This window comes from Labrus bergylta, chromosome 7, assembly GCF_963930695.1.
Source record: "Labrus bergylta chromosome 7, fLabBer1.1, whole genome shotgun sequence".
NCBI lineage: Eukaryota > Metazoa > Chordata > Actinopteri > Labriformes > Labridae > Labrus > Labrus bergylta.
This window is the reverse complement of record NC_089201.1, coordinates 14,361,266-14,381,654: the sequence shown is the minus strand read 5'-3', so window position 1 is coordinate 14,381,654 and position 20,389 is coordinate 14,361,266. Positions and strand designations below refer to the sequence as shown.

At 42.6% G+C, this 20,389-nt stretch overlaps 1 protein-coding gene across 4 annotated transcripts in view; it reads right to left on the bottom strand.

Annotated features, from left to right (window-relative positions):
- Positions 1-2,382: 2,382 nt before the first annotated feature.
- The window catches only part of ptprz1a (protein tyrosine phosphatase receptor type Z1a), a 75,682-nt gene continuing 57,675 nt past the window's right edge, over positions 2,383-20,389 (bottom strand). For 3 of the 4 annotated variants that reach the window (XM_065956835.1, XM_065956837.1, XM_029277554.2), the window contains 18 exons: positions 17,791-17,929; positions 13,276-13,364; positions 12,993-13,078; positions 12,071-12,091; positions 11,004-11,100; positions 10,668-10,750; positions 8,891-9,025; positions 7,774-7,908; positions 7,458-7,621; positions 7,220-7,355; positions 6,963-7,109; positions 5,883-5,976; positions 5,625-5,698; positions 5,256-5,375; positions 4,945-5,115; positions 4,581-4,723; positions 4,321-4,456; positions 2,383-3,348 (listed from right to left, as the gene is read on the bottom strand). In XM_065956835.1, coding sequence (XP_065812907.1) covers positions 3,202-3,348; positions 4,321-4,456; positions 4,581-4,723; positions 4,945-5,115; positions 5,256-5,375; positions 5,625-5,698; positions 5,883-5,976; positions 6,963-7,109; positions 7,220-7,355; positions 7,458-7,621; positions 7,774-7,908; positions 8,891-9,025; positions 10,668-10,750; positions 11,004-11,100; positions 12,071-12,091; positions 12,993-13,078; positions 13,276-13,364; positions 17,791-17,929 — 2,117 coding nt within the window. In that variant the 3' untranslated portion in view covers positions 2,383-3,201. The remainder of the gene's footprint in view (positions 3,349-4,320; positions 4,457-4,580; positions 4,724-4,944; positions 5,116-5,255; positions 5,376-5,624; positions 5,699-5,882; positions 5,977-6,962; positions 7,110-7,219; positions 7,356-7,457; positions 7,622-7,773; positions 7,909-8,890; positions 9,026-10,667; positions 10,751-11,003; positions 11,101-12,070; positions 12,092-12,992; positions 13,079-13,275; positions 13,365-17,790; positions 17,930-20,389) is intronic. The other variant, XM_065956836.1, reaches the window with a different exon arrangement.

The following is a 20,389-nucleotide window of genomic DNA, read 5'->3' as shown; positions in this document are numbered from 1 at the left end:
ATATGAACACAGTTTGTGTTTGTTTGAGTTCACGTGTCTGCTGTTCATGTGAGCAAAGCACACAGATTTTGTGAAAGCTTTATAATTTGTGCTTTTATAAAATGTACCAATGATGACATCATGAATAAAGACGCCTCTCGTGTTCTTTACCTTTTTAAACATGGCCGACAGAAAAGTGTACGGTTGATTTTCAAGTGTTGCATTTTGTATGTACATTAAACTAGATTCTTCTCCTCTGTAGGAGGTTTTAAGGCACCCCCACACGGCCGTTTTGGACGCCCCTCTGTTTGCCAGATATGAGAGCAGTTATCAGGTCAAATCAACAGGTGTTGCAGTGATGGAAGCGGTCAAGAGAACTGGTTCAGATAGAAGTGATTGTACCCGACCTAAAAAGCCTCTGCATGTTTCTAATAAGCTCCACGAGCAGAAACGTGCTCAAACGAGAATCAATATTGGAGATGCTTTTGAAAAATGGAGAGAGGTTAGAATGCAGAAAGGTTTACAGACCGATGCAGAGCTGGCTAAACACTGAAGCTTCAGTGTCCACCACATGGTAATCTGCGTGAGCATCGACTCTAGGTAGGAGGGGGCGGGGGGAGACAGCTTTCCATGTTTTAGAGAGAGATGTCTCCCCTAGTTAAACACTTGCCCCTGTGTCAGTGATTTAAAGTGATCCTGTTCTGGGATAGTTGTCTTCTAAGATACGATTCCTCTGAAATCTCAAATGATAGAGCACTAAAACTTTCTCCCTTACTCGTGAGTAAGTGATTAGTGAATTCATATAAAGTTATGTAGCTCAGCTCAGCTTCTCTAAAACAAATAAAGACAATCAGTCTGTTTGCGTCCAATCAATTTGGAGGCATTCATGCAAACTAGGCCACCAAGCAGGGGATAATTGGGCATGTAATTATGAAAAGTCACAAATGCAAATGAAGGTGAGGATACAGGGGGGCCGGTCAAGACGACGTCTGGACACTTGACCTATTTTCTGTCCTGAAAAGGCGCGTTTCTTGCAGAGTCTTAGCCCGGATTAACACATGGGAAATCAATTGGAATAACCAGTTCAGTGCAGGGATTAAAGCATGACTCCATAGAGGAGGGAAAAAATAATCCACAGGTCGGACACAACCTCATCAGACCCCGTCTTCATTTTCTCTGTTTCTGTGTTTGTTTCTCTAACACCTCTCTCCCATTAGGCTCACAGGACTGTTTGCTCCATCTTTTGTCTGGCCCCTGTGACCTCTGAGCTTTGGCCTCCTTCCTCCTGTTGCTCGTGGCTGTGAGCCACGGTGATCGAGGAGCCGAGGCTCATTCTGTCGCTGTAAGGCACTCTGGGTAATCACAGAATGCTCATGTAACGTGCTTTCTCAGGCGACCGTTGATTGCCTCTTCATGGTCTTGGTGAGAGTCGGATCTTACTTTTCATGTCAGTAATCACTCGTTTTTAGAAGATAGAAAAAAAGTCCTGTAACCTAGGAAATATGTCAATCAGGTCAGCTATGGATAACAAGCATAATTTTCAGAATCAAAACTGAGCAGTTTAAAAAAATCTATGGTGGCTGGGAAGTGCAAAACAAATTTACAATATGTGAAAAACTTTAAGGAGCACTGATACAAATGTACAAGTGGCAGAACACTTTCACCAGTCCCCAAACAAATTTACAAACGACAGAATCTTTACGGAAAGGGAATTTACCAAATGCAGGAAGTGACCCGTTTAACAGAGACTGGGTAACAAGCTTGCATGGTCACTAATCACAAGACTCTAAAAGAAACAGCTTTCTGCACATGTTGTTTTCATTATGTATTTATTTTTTATTCATTTTTGCGTTTGCTGAGTTATTAAAAGGTAGTAGGCTGCAAGAGAGGCAAATCTTTTGTGCCCATTAGATTGTGGCCTCCCTCCCCTCATTCCAACTTTCTTCTGATTGGCCAGCTCTCTAGCGAGACAAACAAAAAAAAAATCTTTCTGTCTCCAGAAACTCCAAGTCTTTCCGCCAAAACAAACAAAATGACCCCTCACTCAATCATTTCTGGGTCTCTTCCTGCATTTGGTACATTACCGTAATTCACCCCCTGTACAGTGTGTGTCAGTGAAGACAGTAACTAATCAGACCTATTTGATTTTTTTGTACCAGGCTGTAAACATGTTTATTTATGCTGTAAAAATTGATTTTTGCCTGTTGTGTGTATGTGACTTCCAGTGTTCCTGGAGCCAGCCTCTAGTGGACACTCGATGAACTGCAGGATTTTGCACTTCGGCATTGGCTTTATTTTTCAACACTGGAGGTTGCTTCTTGGTTAGGTCAGGCTGTAAAACTTGAAAGTAGATCTCGCTGTTGCTTCATCAAACAGCGTAAAGAAATCAATCAGACCCTGCTGTGTTTTATGGTCTTCCACTTATTTATTCCCCTAGCTAAGAATCCGGCAGTGTTTCATGTCCAGCTACAAAAACAAACATGTCAGTACCCCATGCATCACATTTAGTCTGTTACAAAAAAATCCAGAATATAAAAGCATTAATGTTCTCCTACTACATGATTAGAAGTAAAGCATATCATCTGAATGCACTAAGAATGGTCAAATATAAAAAATCTAAACGTATAAATAGAAATTTGGTCCATCAAGTTGATTACTATAATATTATTTACATTAGATTATTATTATTTTGTATTATTCCAGGCCCTTTTTAAAATGTCCCTTCAACAGCACACTGCTGCTACTGTTGCGATGGTATTTACAGAAAGGATTTCAGTGCAGGAGTTCTATAAAAGACAAGCTAACAAAATATCTCTCGTTGTAAAAAGAGGCAGTTTTTCCCTTTTTTGTTTCCCCGTTTGGCTCGGTGCCAATAAATACAAAAGGTCGAGGAAAAAGTGTTAGTCGAGTGAAGCGTCTGCAGGCGGTACAGAGTTAAAAACATCAGACTGTTAGTCTACAGCTTGTATCAAAGTTAAAAAGTACAGGATGAAAAATACAAAAAGGCACACGTTACAAAAACCGCAGGGAGTCCAGATCGTGAGAAGAGGAAGAAGACGGAGAAGCTAGTTCAGTAAACGCCAGCCTCAAACTGCGACATGGCATCCTGAGCGAGGACGATCATTTTTTAGGAGTGAGAGAAGTTCTGTTGGTGGCTGAAGAGGAGAGACTAAAGGCTGTTGCTCATGTGTAAAAGTGAAACGAGAGTTCTTTGTGAGGCGGTTACACCAGGGATTCAAGGCTCTCTGCAGCGCTGCTGGCCGTCCCCACCACGATGGTACCGTTGTTGTCGGACGACTGGAGGGTTTTCTCATCTTCCTGCGTCCCAATGAGACTCAGCATGGCTTTGTACAGGAACTGGTACTGCTCCTGTAAAAAAAAGATGGGTAATCAGTTGTCATATTTAGCAGTGTTTGAGTACACAGGTTTTATTCTGATGATGTGAATTTAAAGGTCTGTGATTTCTGAATCATTTCACTGGAAGAGATCTGTGAGCAATGAACCCGTGTGGCTGTATTCTTTGGAGAAAATAAAGCAAGAAAACTCTCTTTGTCATTGATTCCTGTATAGACAAGTATTTACATCCTCTAAATTTTGCCTTCAATTACCACAACGTTCAAGTTTATCACCGAGGAATTCATAAACGGTCAGACTTCTGATCACACTGTCTAACATCTGACAGTAGAGCTTCTGGAAGCGACGTCCAGTTTTTCCAAGCTTATTGCTGTATCTTAGCAACTTCCTGTCATGCTCCTAATTTCCGACTGTGCCATTAATTAAGACTTCATACCAAGACTTTTGTTATGTAATTAGACTTTTTGCAACTAAAGGTCAAGGAACTCAAAGGTCCCTGTGACCCATTGTTGTCCGCTTTTCCACAGTGGCCTGAAGTCCCAGGAAGTTTATTCAAATCAGGCCGAAGTATGGTGAAGCATTAAAAGTATCTGCACTACACCACCAGTCCAGTAGGTGGCGGTAAGAAGAAGGCAAAGACAAAATATAAAGGCCAGTTGCGCTCAACATTTTGCAATCTACCATGCATTTACTGAATCCCTATGCTGTTGTTGAGCCCTATCCTGTATAGTTGTTATATACGCTGTACTTATGTGCCCATGCATCCATTATCTCTATGGCTGTTCCCGCATCCAGATTGGCTGGAGCTGATTCCAGCTGTCATTGGGCGAGAGGCGGGGTTACACCCTGGACTGATCACCAGTCAGTCACAGGGCTTTCCCAAACTGATGTTAGACATAATTAACCTTTAAGCATAAATGCTACATCATACCAGCTGTGTAATAGAGAACACATAATCATCAGCGTACAGAGAAACCAAAGCCTTACTATGTCGCTGAAGATTCCCGGCCTCATGAGATTGGTGAGCTTTGCAACTTGGAAGACGTTGACCAAACCCTCCACTTTAAGCTGGCGCGTCAGAGTCGACAAAGCACAAAATGTTCCCGCCGTAACGCCGCCCACGCTGGAAAAACAAAAACAAAATTACTTCCTGAATCCCACAGGTAAATGTCCTCACACAAGAGAAATATCAGGCCAGAGAAATCTTAAAAAATATATTTGCATGATAAAATCAGAGAACGTCATACTCATCGTGGACCACTGTCGGTCCGTCCTTGGTGGCGCTCTCCTCTTTCACCAGGTTGAGGAGCTCAAAGGTGTTGCTGATGGGGCTGTCTGGGTTTGGCCAGTGGGGGGTGCGATAGTGTTTCACTTCCAGAACGAAGTCGTCCTATCGAATAAACAAGAAAGAGAGTAGATGTCAGTGACGACAGAAACTCCAAGGGAAGCCTCTTATAGCTTCTACATTTAGAGATTTTGAGGCAGCTGTGGTTCAGTGATAGAATCATTTGTCTCTCAACCGGAAGGTCAGGGGTTCGATCCCCAGCTCCTGCAGCTATAAATCATCATCTGTTCTCTATGTTAAGTGAAACATGTTCAGGTGACACCAACCTGTGTAGCCTCCAGGACGTATTCCTGGACCGCCACATTGTCCTCGTTGGCCAGACAGATGTTAGTCTCACTTCTGTGAGTGACAGTGAACATCTCATAGCTGATTGGCTGACCTTTACGAGGCCAAATGGCACATTGCCCCCCCTCATTCTCCTCCTCCTCTTCCTCTGTCTGAAAAGTAATTAGGTAAAACTTTATTAATATATCACTTTTAAAACACAGTTTAATAAAGGTACATTTGAGTAATCCCAAAGCTAACCCCTTGACTGTTATGACATACATACAAGTTTACATCATGTTATTTTACTCACCCCGCCCGGCAGCGACACGATGACCTGGGCGTTGTGGTCCCAAATCATCCTCCAGAAGTCCTTAACGGTGCCTGGCAAAGGGTTCTGGGTAATGATGAACTCACTGCTCTGCCTGTAACCCTGCAGAAACAGAACCCTTAGCTTAATGTCCATGAGAGCCCTGTTTGTTTTTTCACTTGCTGACTGGGATGATTTCAAAATAGAGAATAAAGAGGATGATTCATTTCACACCTCTTAACCACGGGTTCCCAACCTTTTTTCCTTGGAGACCCCCCCTTCTTGTATTGATTCAAACTGGGCTGAACATCCTGAATCTATCCCCGAGTTTGAATTGATGTCAAACCTGAACAGAATCTCATTTGTACTCACTGTGATGTACGATGCGTTTATGTAGTCTGATGTTTCTCCTGCTGTTGTAGACAATCTGACTCTCGACCTCTCGACTTCAGAAACAAAAAACAGATGAAATGAAGAGTTTATAACCCAGAACATGTGTCAGAGTCATTTAAGGAGTGCCTTCTCTTCTCTCGCTGTTATGTTAGCAAACTGCTGTTTAAGATGCACATCCATATTCAATAGTTAGCATCAAGTTAGCATCAGGCTAACCGACCATCATGTTGGACTCACCAGGTATCACGGAGCAGTTTCTGTTCCTGCTGCGGTTGCATTCATGCAGAGCTGCAGAGAAATCGCTCGGCTTCAATCCAGGGTGACATACCAGCTGTGGAAAACATCAAACATCTGTAAATTTTGTGGGGGGGGAGAGAGAAAGATTTCTAATTGGATGAGGTGAGGGACCGAGAGGCAGTGGAGATTTTGAAGAACAAGGGTGATGTGGTCCAGAATGAGAAGGCGTGCAGAGCAGAGTTCTGGATATATTAAAAGTTTGCTTTGGACTTTGGATGATGTGCTGTCAGGGATGATCTGCATTAATCCAACTAGGTTTTTGATATCTCAAATACTACTCTTTATTTCTCAGAAGCTTGTCCATATTTATTCTTCATTTGAAAGAAAACAAATTCTGATGTTGAAGTCAGAATAGTCTCGTAGTAGGCTACTCAAAATCAGTCTTGGTCTCGAGACCACTTGATGAAGGTCTCAGACTCATCTCGGAATGGAAAGCATTTTCACTCGGTCCAGTCCCAGTTTCAGACTGGGCCAACTCCGGATTTTAAATCAAGACCTGTCAAGACCACCATCATTACTGTGATTAGAAGGAAAACGACTCTCTAAAAGAACCAATCACTTCAATTCATTCATAGTTTGATCATTATCACCCGGTTACGGCCGCAACCTTCCAGGTGTTATGGTCTAAGTGAGTGAAAAGCCCACTTTCCGTGATATTTATGGTCTTGGTCTTTACTCGGTCTTGTAGCACTCTGGTCTCGGGTATGTCTTGGTCTCGGTAAGTGTGGTCGTGACTACAACATTACAAGTACTTTTAAATCCTTATATATCTTCTTACAAGACAAACAGTCGAGCCCAGTTTCCACTGAAACCCCCTTGACTTTTTTTGCATTAGCTTTTAATTTCTGGTCTCATTTCAAACGTTGTTTTGGCAACAATTCAGCAGCTTGGGGGTCAGAAAAAGGGATGCGAAAATAAAACAATACAAAAAAGAAAGAGAAAAAAACACCTAAATCTAATGAATCTTAAACAGAAATCCATGAAAGACTTGGCACAGCACTGCCTGATTGAGCTGTTCACCTTGAACTGTTTCTCCAGACGTGTCCTCCCTGCAGGCCCCGGGATCAGCAGCTCGTCCACGTACCTGTGCAGGTGAGCCCCCATCACCTCTGTGTCCCCGGACAAGATGGCTTCTACCAGAGCATCGTGGATAAAAACATACTGTTCCTGCAAAGAGGAGACGGACGGCTGTGGTTGGTTACACCGAAGACCGATTCTTGTTTCCATGATGAAGTCATGTTTATGAGAACTGAGTGAGTGTGTGGACATAGTCTGACCTCTGTCTGAACCAGGTAGTTCCTCTGTGTGCGGATGTGTTTGAGGAAGCCTGTGATGTTGACGTTCCCTTCGTCTCTGATCTGCTTCAGCATGCTGTCCAGGACGATGTATGTGCCCGTCCGGCCCACACCAGCGCTACCCGGAAACAAAAGAGGAGAAGAAGAAAAACAAGGAATTAATGTTAGGGTGTGGAGGAAAAAACGAGTCAATGTTTTCCTCTCATTTATGAGCTGTTACCTGCAGTGAACCACCACCGCCCCCGTCTCGTCTTTCCTGGCTTTGGACGACTTGCGGACGAAGCTGAGCAGTGGCAGAGCGAACTCTGGGACGCCCATGTCGGGCCACTGGGTGTAATGGAAATGCATCACCGTCCTCTCGTTGCTCCGCCCCTTCTGGGAGCTCTGCAGGTGGACAAGACACGACAGGAGTAATCAAAGAAAACTTCCAGCAGCGACTCACTGCCTCTGGAATCGGTCGGGAGAGCCACATGTGTTCATTTGTGAACACATGTGAATGAATAGATGACACATACACATAAACCCATATGTCTGACCTTTCTGCTGTGTGTGTTCCTGATGGTGAAGGTCCTCTGGGTGTAGTAGGCGAGCGTTTGGCTGCTCTTCACCGTCACCAGGAAGCCGCCGTACTCCTCCTGCACCTCGGCCGGCCAGTACTGATCACACTTCCTCTGAGGACGCATCCATCACATCAAAATTATGAAAATAATAATGAGACATAATTCAAAGCCTGAAGAAAAAAAGGTTGAGGAAAATAAACCATCTGTAACTCTTTCAACAAGCTAAATAATTTACCATGTAATGCTCTGTGTACTAAAACGATTTTTTTTTCCAAAATAACTAAAAGATTTGGAAAAAATTGACATTTTGTAAGATATAGTAAAGAACATGATTGGAAAAATCAGTGAAAAATATAAAAAAAATTAAAGTCTATTTAACATAAAGGAGCAGTATGTCACTCTGACACCTAGTGTTTAAAATGGGTACTGCAGTCCAAATTCTAAACATTGTAGAGAGCTGTCTCCCCCCGCCCCCTCCTCTCTAGAGTCGATGCTCACGCAGGTTTCCATGTGGTGGACACTGACGCTTCAGTGTTTAGCCAGCTCTGCATCGGTCTGTAAACATTTCTGTGTTCTAACCTCTCTCCATTTTTCAAAAGCATCTCCAATATTGATCCTAGTTTGAGCACGTTTCTGCTCGTGGAGCTTATTAGAAACATGCAGAGGCTTTTTAGGTCGGGTACAATCACTTCTATCTGAACCAGTTCTCTTGCCCGCTTCCATCGCTGCAACACCTGTTGACCTGATAACTGCTCTCATATCTGGCAAACCGAGGGGCGTCCAAAACGGCCGTGTGGGGGTGTCTTAAAACCTCCTACCTTCTCTGGTCCAAACAAATCCAGAGCATTCAGGACCAGAATCTAAAGTTAGAAGGAGGACATACTGGCTGCTGCATTGTTGTCAGAGAAGCCAGCACTTCAACATAGCATGTTTCCTTAATGTCTGATCATATAGTAAGCCGTATGATCATATAGTAAGGTCACTTTATCATGTAATTCACTAGATATCTAACACATTGCTCATTTAATCATTTAACGATGTTAAATGATTAAATGTATATAAATGTAAGTTCAGAAGAGATCCGGTCACTCACTCTTCCTTTCTCCACCAAGTTTGTGATCATGACGATGACGCACACATTCTGCTCCCAAACCATCCTCCAGAAGTCCGCTGTGCTTGACCTCAGAGGACCCTGAGCAGCGATGTACGCCCGTGGCTTCTTAAAACCCTGACGGATAACACAGAAGACATTTTAAAACAACCGCTGGACCCGTTTTTTATATGTTCAAAAAATGCACAAAAACATATTTGTTTAGAGAAAATGTCCAGATATGAATTTGATCCCAGTTGGACCCTGATTTCCAAAGAGACCACTTCAAGCTCAATGCTGCAGAAAGATGAAAAGACATGAAAAACAAAGGTACTTTAGTCCTCCCACCGGGCAGCCCAGGTTCAAGTCCGACCTGTTGCTCCTTTCTCACATGTCATTCCCTGCTCTCTCTCTCTCTCATCTTCATCATCAAATAAAAATGCAAAAAGCCCCAAAATAGGAGCGCCGATGGCCTAGCGGTTTTGTCGCGCGCTCCATGTACAGAGGCTAGAGTTCTCGTTGCAGCGGATGAGCCCCCCCCTGAGTTTTCCCGGTAGACATCACTCCTTCGCTAGTGAGAATGAAAATGGCGGACCTTGCGCAAAAGTTTTGCTCTAGGCTGGGGGTGGAGTCCTTGGGTGGAGATACCAGGGTAGGGGAGGGGATTTTTTTTTACCAGAATCCCACTGTGACATCACAAGGAGAGCAAATTTGAAACGGAGCATTTTCCTCTGTGTTGTAAGACTTATGCAGACCACAAACAAAGGACTGGATGGGTTTATTTCACATTTTGTGGGTCAGTAGACACTCAGGTACCCAAATATATGTTCACAAACACTGTACAAGTGGATTTTTCAGAATATGTCCCCTTTAAGAAATTCAACTTGGAGCGAACAATGTTACTAGTATTTAAAAAATCCCGTTTTAGTCGTACTGACATTATGTACTAACATTAAAATCGAGACTGATTCAACATGCAAACTATGCTGGTTCTGGCGCTCCTCTTCAGCTCCACCATCTCGTCCAAACACCTTCACCTCTGGAGCCAAAACACTAAGATGGCAACAGTCAAAATTACCAACTTCAGCTACGTAAAAGTGGACAAAAATACTTTTGGTTATCAGACAATGCTCAAGTCAAAAGACTTTCTTTGCTTTTGCTACATTTTTTCACGAAGGACGATCCACATTCGACTACTTTTCAGAGCTCAAGGACTCACACAACAGATTTTGAAGCGAAGCACTGATTGTAAATTTAACTTCTGTCAGTCAGAAAAGAGAGACCTCTGCAGGGTCCCCTTCAGAGCAGCGCAGGAAATGAAGTGTCATGTGCTCTCAGCAGAAGGCAGCATTCAGTCGCTCTAATAGTTTGATAACCTTCACATGACTGACAGCGGGAAGCCGTCAAAGTGTGAGCGCCACCGAGATCCTCAATGTGTTTTTGACTAACTTCATAACCCGTGTGGGCTCTGCGGAGAGGCCCTGACAGTCACTGTGTCGCCTCTGCTTTTCACACACAATGAAAACACTGGAATGAATGGAGCTGTGATAAGTATAATAGAGAGCCACGCAGGTCCTCGCTAACAACAGCCTTTTCTAATGAAAAGGTTCAAAAATGATTCATGGAGGAGCGTGTGTCAGAGAATAGAAATTAAAAAGTTTGCGCTCTGTGTTTGAAAGATTGGACTCACAGGAACTAAAATGAAGGCCTCGCTTTTGCGAGAGCTGCAAAATGATCATGACAAACGAGATTCAGGTTAGATCGAGTAAGAGTTCCTTACGTCCACATAGTTTGCGTTGATGTAGTCCCTGGTCTTCCCGTCTTTGTCGGTCTGCAGCGAGAGTCGCACCCGGCTGTGGTCATCTGACACAAACACAGAACAACACCTGATCAGATGAATGCAGAAAAAACTGACTCTTAAAGGACAACAGGGTTCCCCCCTGTACACAGCCAACCTACACTCTCAGGTAGGAAAAATACCATGAAAAATAAATCAAAACTCGGACTATAACTTTACTTTTCGTTTTATTGTAAACGAAGAGCGTGTTTGGCCCGTAGCTGCCTCAGGGATTATGAAACATAGAAACAGAGTTGTCTTGCACAGAGTCGTACTCACAGGCCAGGATGTTGCTGTATCTGTTTTTGGTTTTGTTGTCAGGATGGTTGGAGCTGTCGGTCGTCATGCCCATGTCCACGGTGCAAGCCTGAACCTCCTGGACACACACACACACACACACACACACACACACACACACACACACACACACGTAACGTTAACAACGTTACCAGAGGTGCTGCGGCAGGCAACTGCTTGGGGCCAATTTTTAACCAAAGCAGTCGCCCAAAATGCATCCATTTTGCAATAATAGTAGGAAACCCCCCAAATGGGGCTCTTTCTGACAGCACTCACTCTCATTGCCCTGCTTAGCATCTCATGTATTACTCCTGTGAAAACCTAGTTTGTCAATGAAAATCACTCAAGGAAAATGAAGATGAATTCTTTGTCTGGGAGTAAAACAAAATAAAGAGGAAGAGCGTAAAACACTACTGGATATAATAGTGATTGGAGGGGCCCCCAATTAATATTTGCCTAGGGCCCAAACCAACTCTAGAATTGGCTCTGAACGTTACAATACACATTACACACAGAATAAAGCTTAAAACCCTCAATGACAAAAGGTGGGAACTAATTACATCAAAACAATTCAGAGGGTTTAATAATGTGTGAGTGATAAGTTCTTCGGTCTGTGTATCTGAATAGACTGTAAATATTAGTGTTTGAAGCCTGGGTGATGTCAGCCATCTGTTCCTGCATTGGGCTCTGGAGGCTCATCGGCAGCAGCCGCCATGTTGGAAATGCTGTCTCAGTCTAACTTTCAGTCAACCTAGCATGTTTTACCTCAGGTGTATATAAAAGTGTCCAACATGCGCATTAATAATGAAATGAAAAGAAGTATTTTTTATTCATGATTCTCAAACGTAAATGTTAACCAGGAAGTGAACGCTGACGGAGGGTTTGAACGGGCCGACTGTTTAACATATATGTCAAAAATAAACCATGCTTTACACATTCACATCTTTCAACAATAAATAAAACACTCTGTATCACAACACAGAACAAAAAAAAAAAAAACACACAGAGCTACGAGTGCAGCGGCCTTCATGTTGAGGAGAGCGTCTTACCTCGTAACTCTCCTTCAGGATCTAATGACGAGGGGGAGGAAGCAGCAGGCAGCAGTCAAGACGTTTCCGTGAAAGAAACAGCCAACCAAAGGGTGCAAAAATACAAATTACAAGACAACACAGACAACAAGAAACTCTGAGGGGATTCATCCCACAGAGCAGCTCATGCTTCTGCCAACACAGAGGGGAACGAGAGAAATCTGCAGGTTTGTTTGACTTGAATGTCAGATTTATCCTAGATTTAACTTTTTTATTATTATATTTTTGGTACCAGGCGTGTCATACCGGTGGATGTCACTTTCCCTTAAACATGATTTCATCACACCCTCATTTTACTGAGTGAGTCGTTGATGAAATACTAAATTCAATTGATTGAATGCCATTGAGCCAATCACAGCTGTTAAACCAACACACCAGGCCAGCATTTAGATACCAGTATTATAAAGGTGTTATATTAATGTGTAAACATTAAGGTGTAAACATGTTAATTTATGTTGTAAAAACGGCTTTTTTGGATGTGGTGTGTATGTGACTTCTGGTGTTCCTGCAGTCAGCCTCTAGTGGACACTCGATGAACTGCAGGATTTTGCACTTCCTCATGGGCTTCATTTTTCCAGACCAGAGGTTGTTGCTTTTCATACCTGACACGCTGCTCACATCATAAATGAATGCTGGCTTTGATTTAAGTAAATGTTATAAATCAGAATGAAAGGCTGTTAAATGATCCGAGGATTTGAAAAGTCGCAGCACTTTGTCAAAGTACCCGTGTCACATCATCACAGCTCGCCATGCAGCATACAGACAACAACAGGATAACACGAGTGCACATAAAACAAACACACAGCAGTCAGGTTTAAAACAGCAAAGAAATATCTGATTCATTTTAGTGAATCAGATATTAGTGCTAAATCGATCTTTGTACCTCAAACTCCCGCTGAAAGCCGCCGGTGTCGTGAAGCTCGGCTACGTGTTTGACAAAGTCCTTCGCTGGGAACGCGGTTTCTTCGTCTGGGGAAAAAAGGGAAACAGATGTTTTATTTCTGTTGATGTTTGAATGTATCTGTGACTGAGTCGTAACAAACATTAAAGAATATATAAGTAGAAGATAAAGTACGGACAGCTTTATGTATGTTCTGTCTGGGTGCTAATGAGCTATAAGTCAGTCTGTGTGTGTGTGTGTGTGTGTGTGTGTGTGTGTGTGTTACCGTCGTTTAATGCCGCGTTGGACAGAGCCTGAATGACTCTGGGCGAAGAGCTGTCCTCGATGTAGAAGTGAGCCGTCTGAAAACACGCCCTGCAGACATAAAGACATTTAAGAAAAAGTAAAAAACAAAAGAATAAAATCTGATGTTAAAAAAGATTTTTAAAAGACTACACATCACATACTGCAGGACCTTATTAACATCATCGTGCCCAGAGAAGGCGGTAGAGCCGGCGGTTAAATTTGTTTTTTTGGAATGCTAAAAAAACGTGTTTGGGTGAAGACAGGGGAGACGCAGACAACATGGATTGTCTGTTCTTCAACGAGAGCTGGGATAAGATTGTAACTGTCAGAGGCATCTCAGGTGTCCAGCGCACCTGTACGGGTTGTGTCTTCTGCAGGTCGCCACTACTACTGTCCTCTCTCGAACGGTATTGTAGTCACATGAAATTCTGCAAGACCCTTTCATAACATAATCGTAGAGTAGAGAATGTGTGACTTTTTGATCCAGTAGATGTCGCCCTTGAGCTCCAGCATGAACCCAAAACAAACTGCAGTTTGGCCACATCTCCTCCATACTGAGGCCTCCAGATGAGTAAAAAAAAAAAGCAGCAGAAAAAATTGTTCTTGTGTCAAGCTGCAATCACCTGTGTCCTGCATTGTTGTGTTAGCATGCTAATGTTAGCGCTCTTTAGTTAGCTTGTAGCTTCACATTGCATGTAAATTGACAAAGAACGAACGTGAGCTAAAAACTCTGACTTACTAAATAATCAGTGAGTATGTTCTTCTTCTTCTCTCTAGTCCTTGACTAAAACAGCTTTTATACCCAAGGGGAGGAGCCGGCCGTCCCGTCCACGTAAACACGGCTCTAATAACAACACAGCCAGGGGGACTCGAGCTTCTCACTCATTGTACTCAATGACTCACAGAGACATTTACACAGGATAGACTGGATTTTTGATTTATTTATGAGTAACATGTCGCACATTCTTCTTTTAATTTAGTTAAAGGGTTTTATGTTAAGTTTATGTTAGTTTCCAACAAGCTGATTTGTTTTGGGTTAACAGATTAAACTCCAAGAGAGGAATACAAATAAATAAATGTTTCATATGCAGATGACATAGTTAATAGAGTCAGTTTTTGTTAAACTCTATATAATCTACATTGATGTCATATTTCAGCCTGGCAGAGACCGGAGGCTCAGCTGAAGAGCAGAAGATGCTTTTGTTTTCATGGCGCTCTGCATTGGCCCAGATTTTTTTGGGGGGGAGAACACACGTTAATCTTCCCGGAAACACAAGAAAAAAAGATGTTCTTTTAATCCTTGACAAGTTTTTAAATGGATGAGATGACCTCTGATGAACTTGCGTTGTTTCGGCCAGAAATGGGCATCAGGGATTATCACGGCGGCAGAAAGGGTCGAGCTGTGAGATTAAAGACGTGTTTCTGAGGGATCACAGAGACAGAAACACAAACCGTCATTCTCTCTGAGTGTGATGAGTATTTGTTTTTTGAATAAGATAATCTCGGTCTGTTCAGCATTAACTCCTGAACAGATTTGGGTTTCTAGCGCTTGTCTCTGTTAATATACAGACTCTTTATTGTCTCTGAGAAACTTCTGTCTGCTGTTGGTTTGTAAATGTATGAATGGTGTTTGGAGAGTGTAAACCCAAACTGCCCTATGGGATACATAAAGTTTTCTCGAGCCATTTCCAAATATGCACTTCATATATTCATATATCAGATCAAAATATCTAGATCATTTCATGAGGACTGCTCCGGTTATTCTCCTGACTCCTGATCTCAGTTGATTGATTTTGAAACTCTTGTGATCACTTTTAAAGCTCGTAGGGGGTCAGCTCCAAATTAGGGTCATTACTTACAATACCTCAGGCCGACCTTCAAACTAAAGGTGACCGGGCCCCGAGGCTGGGGAACGACCTGTATATATCCTACCAACTGTTGCCTATTGGCTTTTAATTTTATGTATTTATTTTAGTCAATTCCTTGAAAATGTTAAGATAATACATAAAAAAAAAAAAGTATAAGCAATAAAAAAGGAAAAAAAACAAACAGAATCCTCAGGATTCATAGCAACAAATAAATAACTCAAATAATAAAGTTCATGTTCAAAAGGGATCGGAAGAAGTTAAAAACTTTTCTGGTCCTACCCCCTCTTGTTTTTATGTATTATTTACAGAAAAATAAAAATGTAATTTTTTTATCCATCAGTTTTGTGAAAAAAGCCGTCTGAAAAGGGCTACCTGTCTGTGCAGAGATCGAGGACAAAGTGTTATCCTTTCATCACTTCTGATTTTCTCTTCTCTTCTACCTCTGTGTTGTGTGTTCAGTGCTTTACAAATAAAGTTGATTGGTTGATTGAGATGCCTTTTAAAAACGTCTTAGCTTCCTGCTAATTTGCTGTTCATCTCTCAGCTTGTTGTAAACTTGTAAAGTCACCACAATCCGCTCAAACGTCTTGACCTCAAATGCACAGCAGCGGTTTCCAAATGAGCACTATGTTGTCAAGAGGGGGGGGGGGGGGGGGGGGGGGTGAGGAAGGACACAACAGCGGCAGGATTAGTGTAGTTTGGCCTCCTGCCGCTCGCCCTACAAGACGCTGACACGATTCCTTCTGTCCGACATAATCAGGCGGATGTCCTTTTCTATCCCCCGGCCCTCTCTGGACGCTCGCAGCCAAGGTACATCATCCTCCAAGGAGCATTAATCCCCTTCCTCCTCAGATTATTACCGGTTTAGCACTGCTCAATCTTGGAGATACAAAAACAAGCAGGGCGCAAAACAAGAACAATATGTCGAGCCTGTGGCGCTGCAAGATGAGAAATGTGAAAAATAGGACTGAAAGTGTTTACAGCGTGTCCTTCATGAGTTTTCAAGTTGGTTATTTCAACGTCTGAGTGGGAGGCAGAGTTTTTCTCCCCCACACTTCAATCCTCAGCCAAAGATGTTCGAAGTAGAAAATAAACTTTTGTTTTGCTCTAAATCTTAAGAGAAGAAGAAGTGAGGAACAACATCACTCAAGGTCGACCGGGAGAAATCAAAAATGACGCTGACAAAAGCGAGCGGCGGTGGGTGGTGGCTCTGAGAGTTTGAAGGCATCCGCATCAACAGCGGAGGTATTGTCTGTGGAAGGGCTGCTGATGAGCAAACACACACACACACAAAAATAAATAAACAACAACACACTACGTTTTAAGACCCAGACCGAGCTCAACGTGTTGGAGGAAATTTGATGTCCAAGTTGAATGTGAGAGTCGTCTACTCTCCATGTGATGTGATATATGAAAGGGTTAAAAGGCAGGAGGTGAAGGGGGGTTAGCTTTCAGTTTGAGATGCAGTGTGTGTGTGTGTGTGTGTGTGTGTGTGTGTGTGTGTGTGTGTGTGTGTGTGTGTGTGAGAGAGATTATTCACACCAGACAAAAATCAATGATAGAACCTGGATGTTGCAGGACTTTCCAAACTTTAGGGAAGACTTTTTACTCGTAGTCGTAGTTGTATTTCAGGCTGCACGGTGGTCCAGTGGTTAGCGTGGTTGCCTCACAGTGAAAAGGTTTCTGGTTCGAATCCACATCGGTCAGGGCCTTTATGCGTACAGTTTGCATGTTCGGATTCCGAGTGGGTTCTGTCCAGGTACTCTTGACTTCCTCCCACAGTCCAAAGACATGCGAGCCCTAACTCTAGCTCTAGGGGCGCAAGATAGCCTAGTGATTATTTTGTGCACAGAGGCTATAGTCCTCGACTCATAGTCCTCAAATCCGACCTCGGCTCTTTGCTGCATGTCAACCCGCACTCTCTCCTCCCCACATTTCCTGTCTCTCTCTCCTGTCCTTTCTTATAAAGACACACCCATAAGAATATCTTTCAATAAAAAGTGTTTTCTCCCTAATGAAAAACACATTGGAGTTAAATAATAATAGAAATATGAGATACAAAGAAATTATTTTAGGGATTGATCTGACCGAAAAGGTGACGCCTGCTCTCCTTTTGACAATCACAAGCCTTTAACTCCACACCAAGGATAAAAAGGTTTCAAACGACTCGTTCAAAAAGAGAGAAATCCTTTCCTTCAAAAATGACATGTTCATACAGAATAAAAAATAGAAGTCTGAGGCACAAAATATCAGATCACCTTTCTTTTTTAATTACCAAAAACTGCAGGCAAACTTCTGCATTGGAAACACACTTACCTGTCCTGTGAAACACAGGTCGTTTTTTAAAATGTCTGTACTTTTTTCTCAACCTCAGTTACAACTCTTTGAGTAAGAAAAAAACTGTTTGAATGTTGACTGACGGACATCAGAAAGGAGTGGATTTCTTCTTCCCTCATAATCGGTCTTGGTCTCAAGACCACTTTTTGAAGGTCTCGGTCTCGTCTCGGAATGGAAAGCATATTTACTTGGTCTCGATTCCTAAATGTCTCGGTCTCTGTTACTGTGGTATTGACTACAACACTCTGAGGCCAAACTAGTATATAAATAAATGAACGTTCAGGACTGACCTCCAGTAGATGAGGATGCCGATGAGGACGACGAGGCCGAGGACGGTGAGGGTTGAGATGACGGCCAGAGGAACCACAGCCTTCCTCTCTCGCTCCCTGATCGACCCGACTCTGGACTCGTGGCTGCTGTTGCTGGCGTCTGGAGAGGTTAAAAAAAAAGGGACATAAATAAAGAAAGGGAAGAAGCTGCTGTGTCCCGGAGGTTTTTCATGTCACCGTGTTTGAAAAAGGATGAGCTGCTGTGGCTGCAGAAATGTTCAACCTCAACCTCAGCCATGCAGAACAAGAGATACACTAAAGTAACATTACACTGATGCACCCTGCAGTATGATGTTTAAAGCATTTTCACAAATGTTCCCTGAAGGCTGGATACAAGAAGCCTCTGGTTTTGAAACCAAAGTCAGCGTGGAAAACATGCATTTATGTCGTGGAAAGAAATGTTTCCTCACAGTTTCCATTGAAGTCCTCCTAAAAGCATAAAAATATTTGTCTGATAATGAAAACACGGGATGTAACTAATTTCTGCCTCCAGAGCAGCATGGCCTCTTTTTTGCAGAACTGAAAAACTCCCGATATTTCCACGTCTCTAAAAGCTACTCCGGCCCGTCACTCAAACATGATGCACCAGCATTCACATTCACACACACACACACACACACACACACACACCGCCTACGACTCAAACTCAGCGCACTCAAAGGCTCCGCAGAAACCACTAGAGAGAAACACCCAAAACAAATAAAAGCATCCAGCAGCTTAATTGTGACTTTGAATAAGTGGGAAAAAAAAAGTGACGGCTGAACCTGACCTCCCTTACCTGAATCCTCCCTTTATGGCGCCATAACCAGTGAGGAAAACACTGGTATGGATTCACCTTGACTGGGAGCCGGTTTGTCACAACTTACCTCTTCTGCAAAAAACGGAGTCATGAAAGGCCAAGGTGACTAGTTCACTAAAGGCCTGTTGTGCTCTTCTACTTTGAATGAAACCCATTCACACAATCATCCATCCTGCACACACAAACACAAACACAGGCACACACAGGCGATGATAATGGGCAGTGAAGAAGAAGAAGAAGAAGTAGAAAAGACCCCGACAGAAGATGGAAAAGGTTACTTGTGTTTTGGTGCAAAGACTGAAGAGACAAAGTGAGTCAAAGGAAATCTGATGAGATTGAAGGACTCAGAACTCCTCAAAGTTCCCATTGAAAGGAGCAGAAATTAAAAGATGGAGTTGTGTTACTGTACATCTGGCTGTCACCATGTCAGGGGCACGGATGAGGAGACGCACACACACAGAGAGAGAGAGAGAACGAACCCCTGATTCGGATAAAGAATCGCCTTTAAAAGACTTGAGAGTTGCTGCAGAGAGATGTTTTGCAGCTTCAGTGAAAGACTTTCAGGCTTTGTCCCACTGCACACAGAAACCGTTTTACAAACTTTTATACTTTCAAAATTTGCTCTGAACACCAAGACTTGCTGAAAGCAAAGTATTCAGAGCTGAAGTGAAGCGAAATGTAACCTCCTGTTACCTTTACCACAAAGCAGGCCAGCAAACTTTGGATAGAATGTAAAAAAACATTGTCCAGATATACCACGCGCCATGCCACGTCGCTGCAGTGTGGGTCAGGTTAAATGTGTGATGTGGTATGAAAACAGCAAGAAACATCGACCTGTTGAGAGTCTTGAAATGAGATGTACCAACTCATTCAGATTTAAACATCAATTCAGGACACTCGACGAGTCAAATTAGCTCCCTGAAATGGCAGATTTAATTATGAACATCCTACATGTGACTCTCGCTAGAGAAGAAAACTTGGTCCGTCACCACCTTTTCATCGAGTCTGAACAAACCTCAAGACCAAACACATTAAAAACCAAAAACAAAAACCAGACAAGGAAAATATTCTCTGCCTCTAATGCTCGTGAAACTCAGACATGTTTTGGAAAACAACTTGAAAGCAGCTTTTGTCACCCTGATGATCTGTCTGCAGCAAGTTTCCAGTCTCTGGAAGATGAATTCACGTCGACTCAAAATTAAAGAAAGAATGAATGAGGACTACAGACTAACGTGAGGATTAATGCTACCTACAACTAAATCTACATATTATTCTAATTCTCCTCTTTGATTCCCAAAACAGAAAAGATGCATGTTAGAAAATGGCTTGTGCTCTTTAGATGATTTGTTGTTAATATGGTTTAAAATGCAAAAAAAAAAAAATCCAATATGTTCCTTTCAAACCGTCCCAGCAGGACCAGTTCTATCTCTAATCTGGTTTTGTAAAGTTGTTTATTTTATACGGATTCTTCTGAAAGCTTAAACATATTTTTTTCTTTGGTTGAAGGTTTCATCAGTTGTGTCATTTAGTGGAGATTTACAATTCTTCCTCAGACTTCACATGGTGCAGCTTTAAAGACCTCTGCTGCCCTCTGGTGGTCATGACAGGTAACAACAGGTAAGACAGAAATCTACACTGAGGATTTCACAGGAAGTAGTTAAAGACAACCAAGAGTTTTATGATGCTCTCTTGGAGAAATTGGTTGCTGAGTCGAAATGATTTAATTGATGCAAAGGTAAATAATAAAAGCAGTTTTGTTAT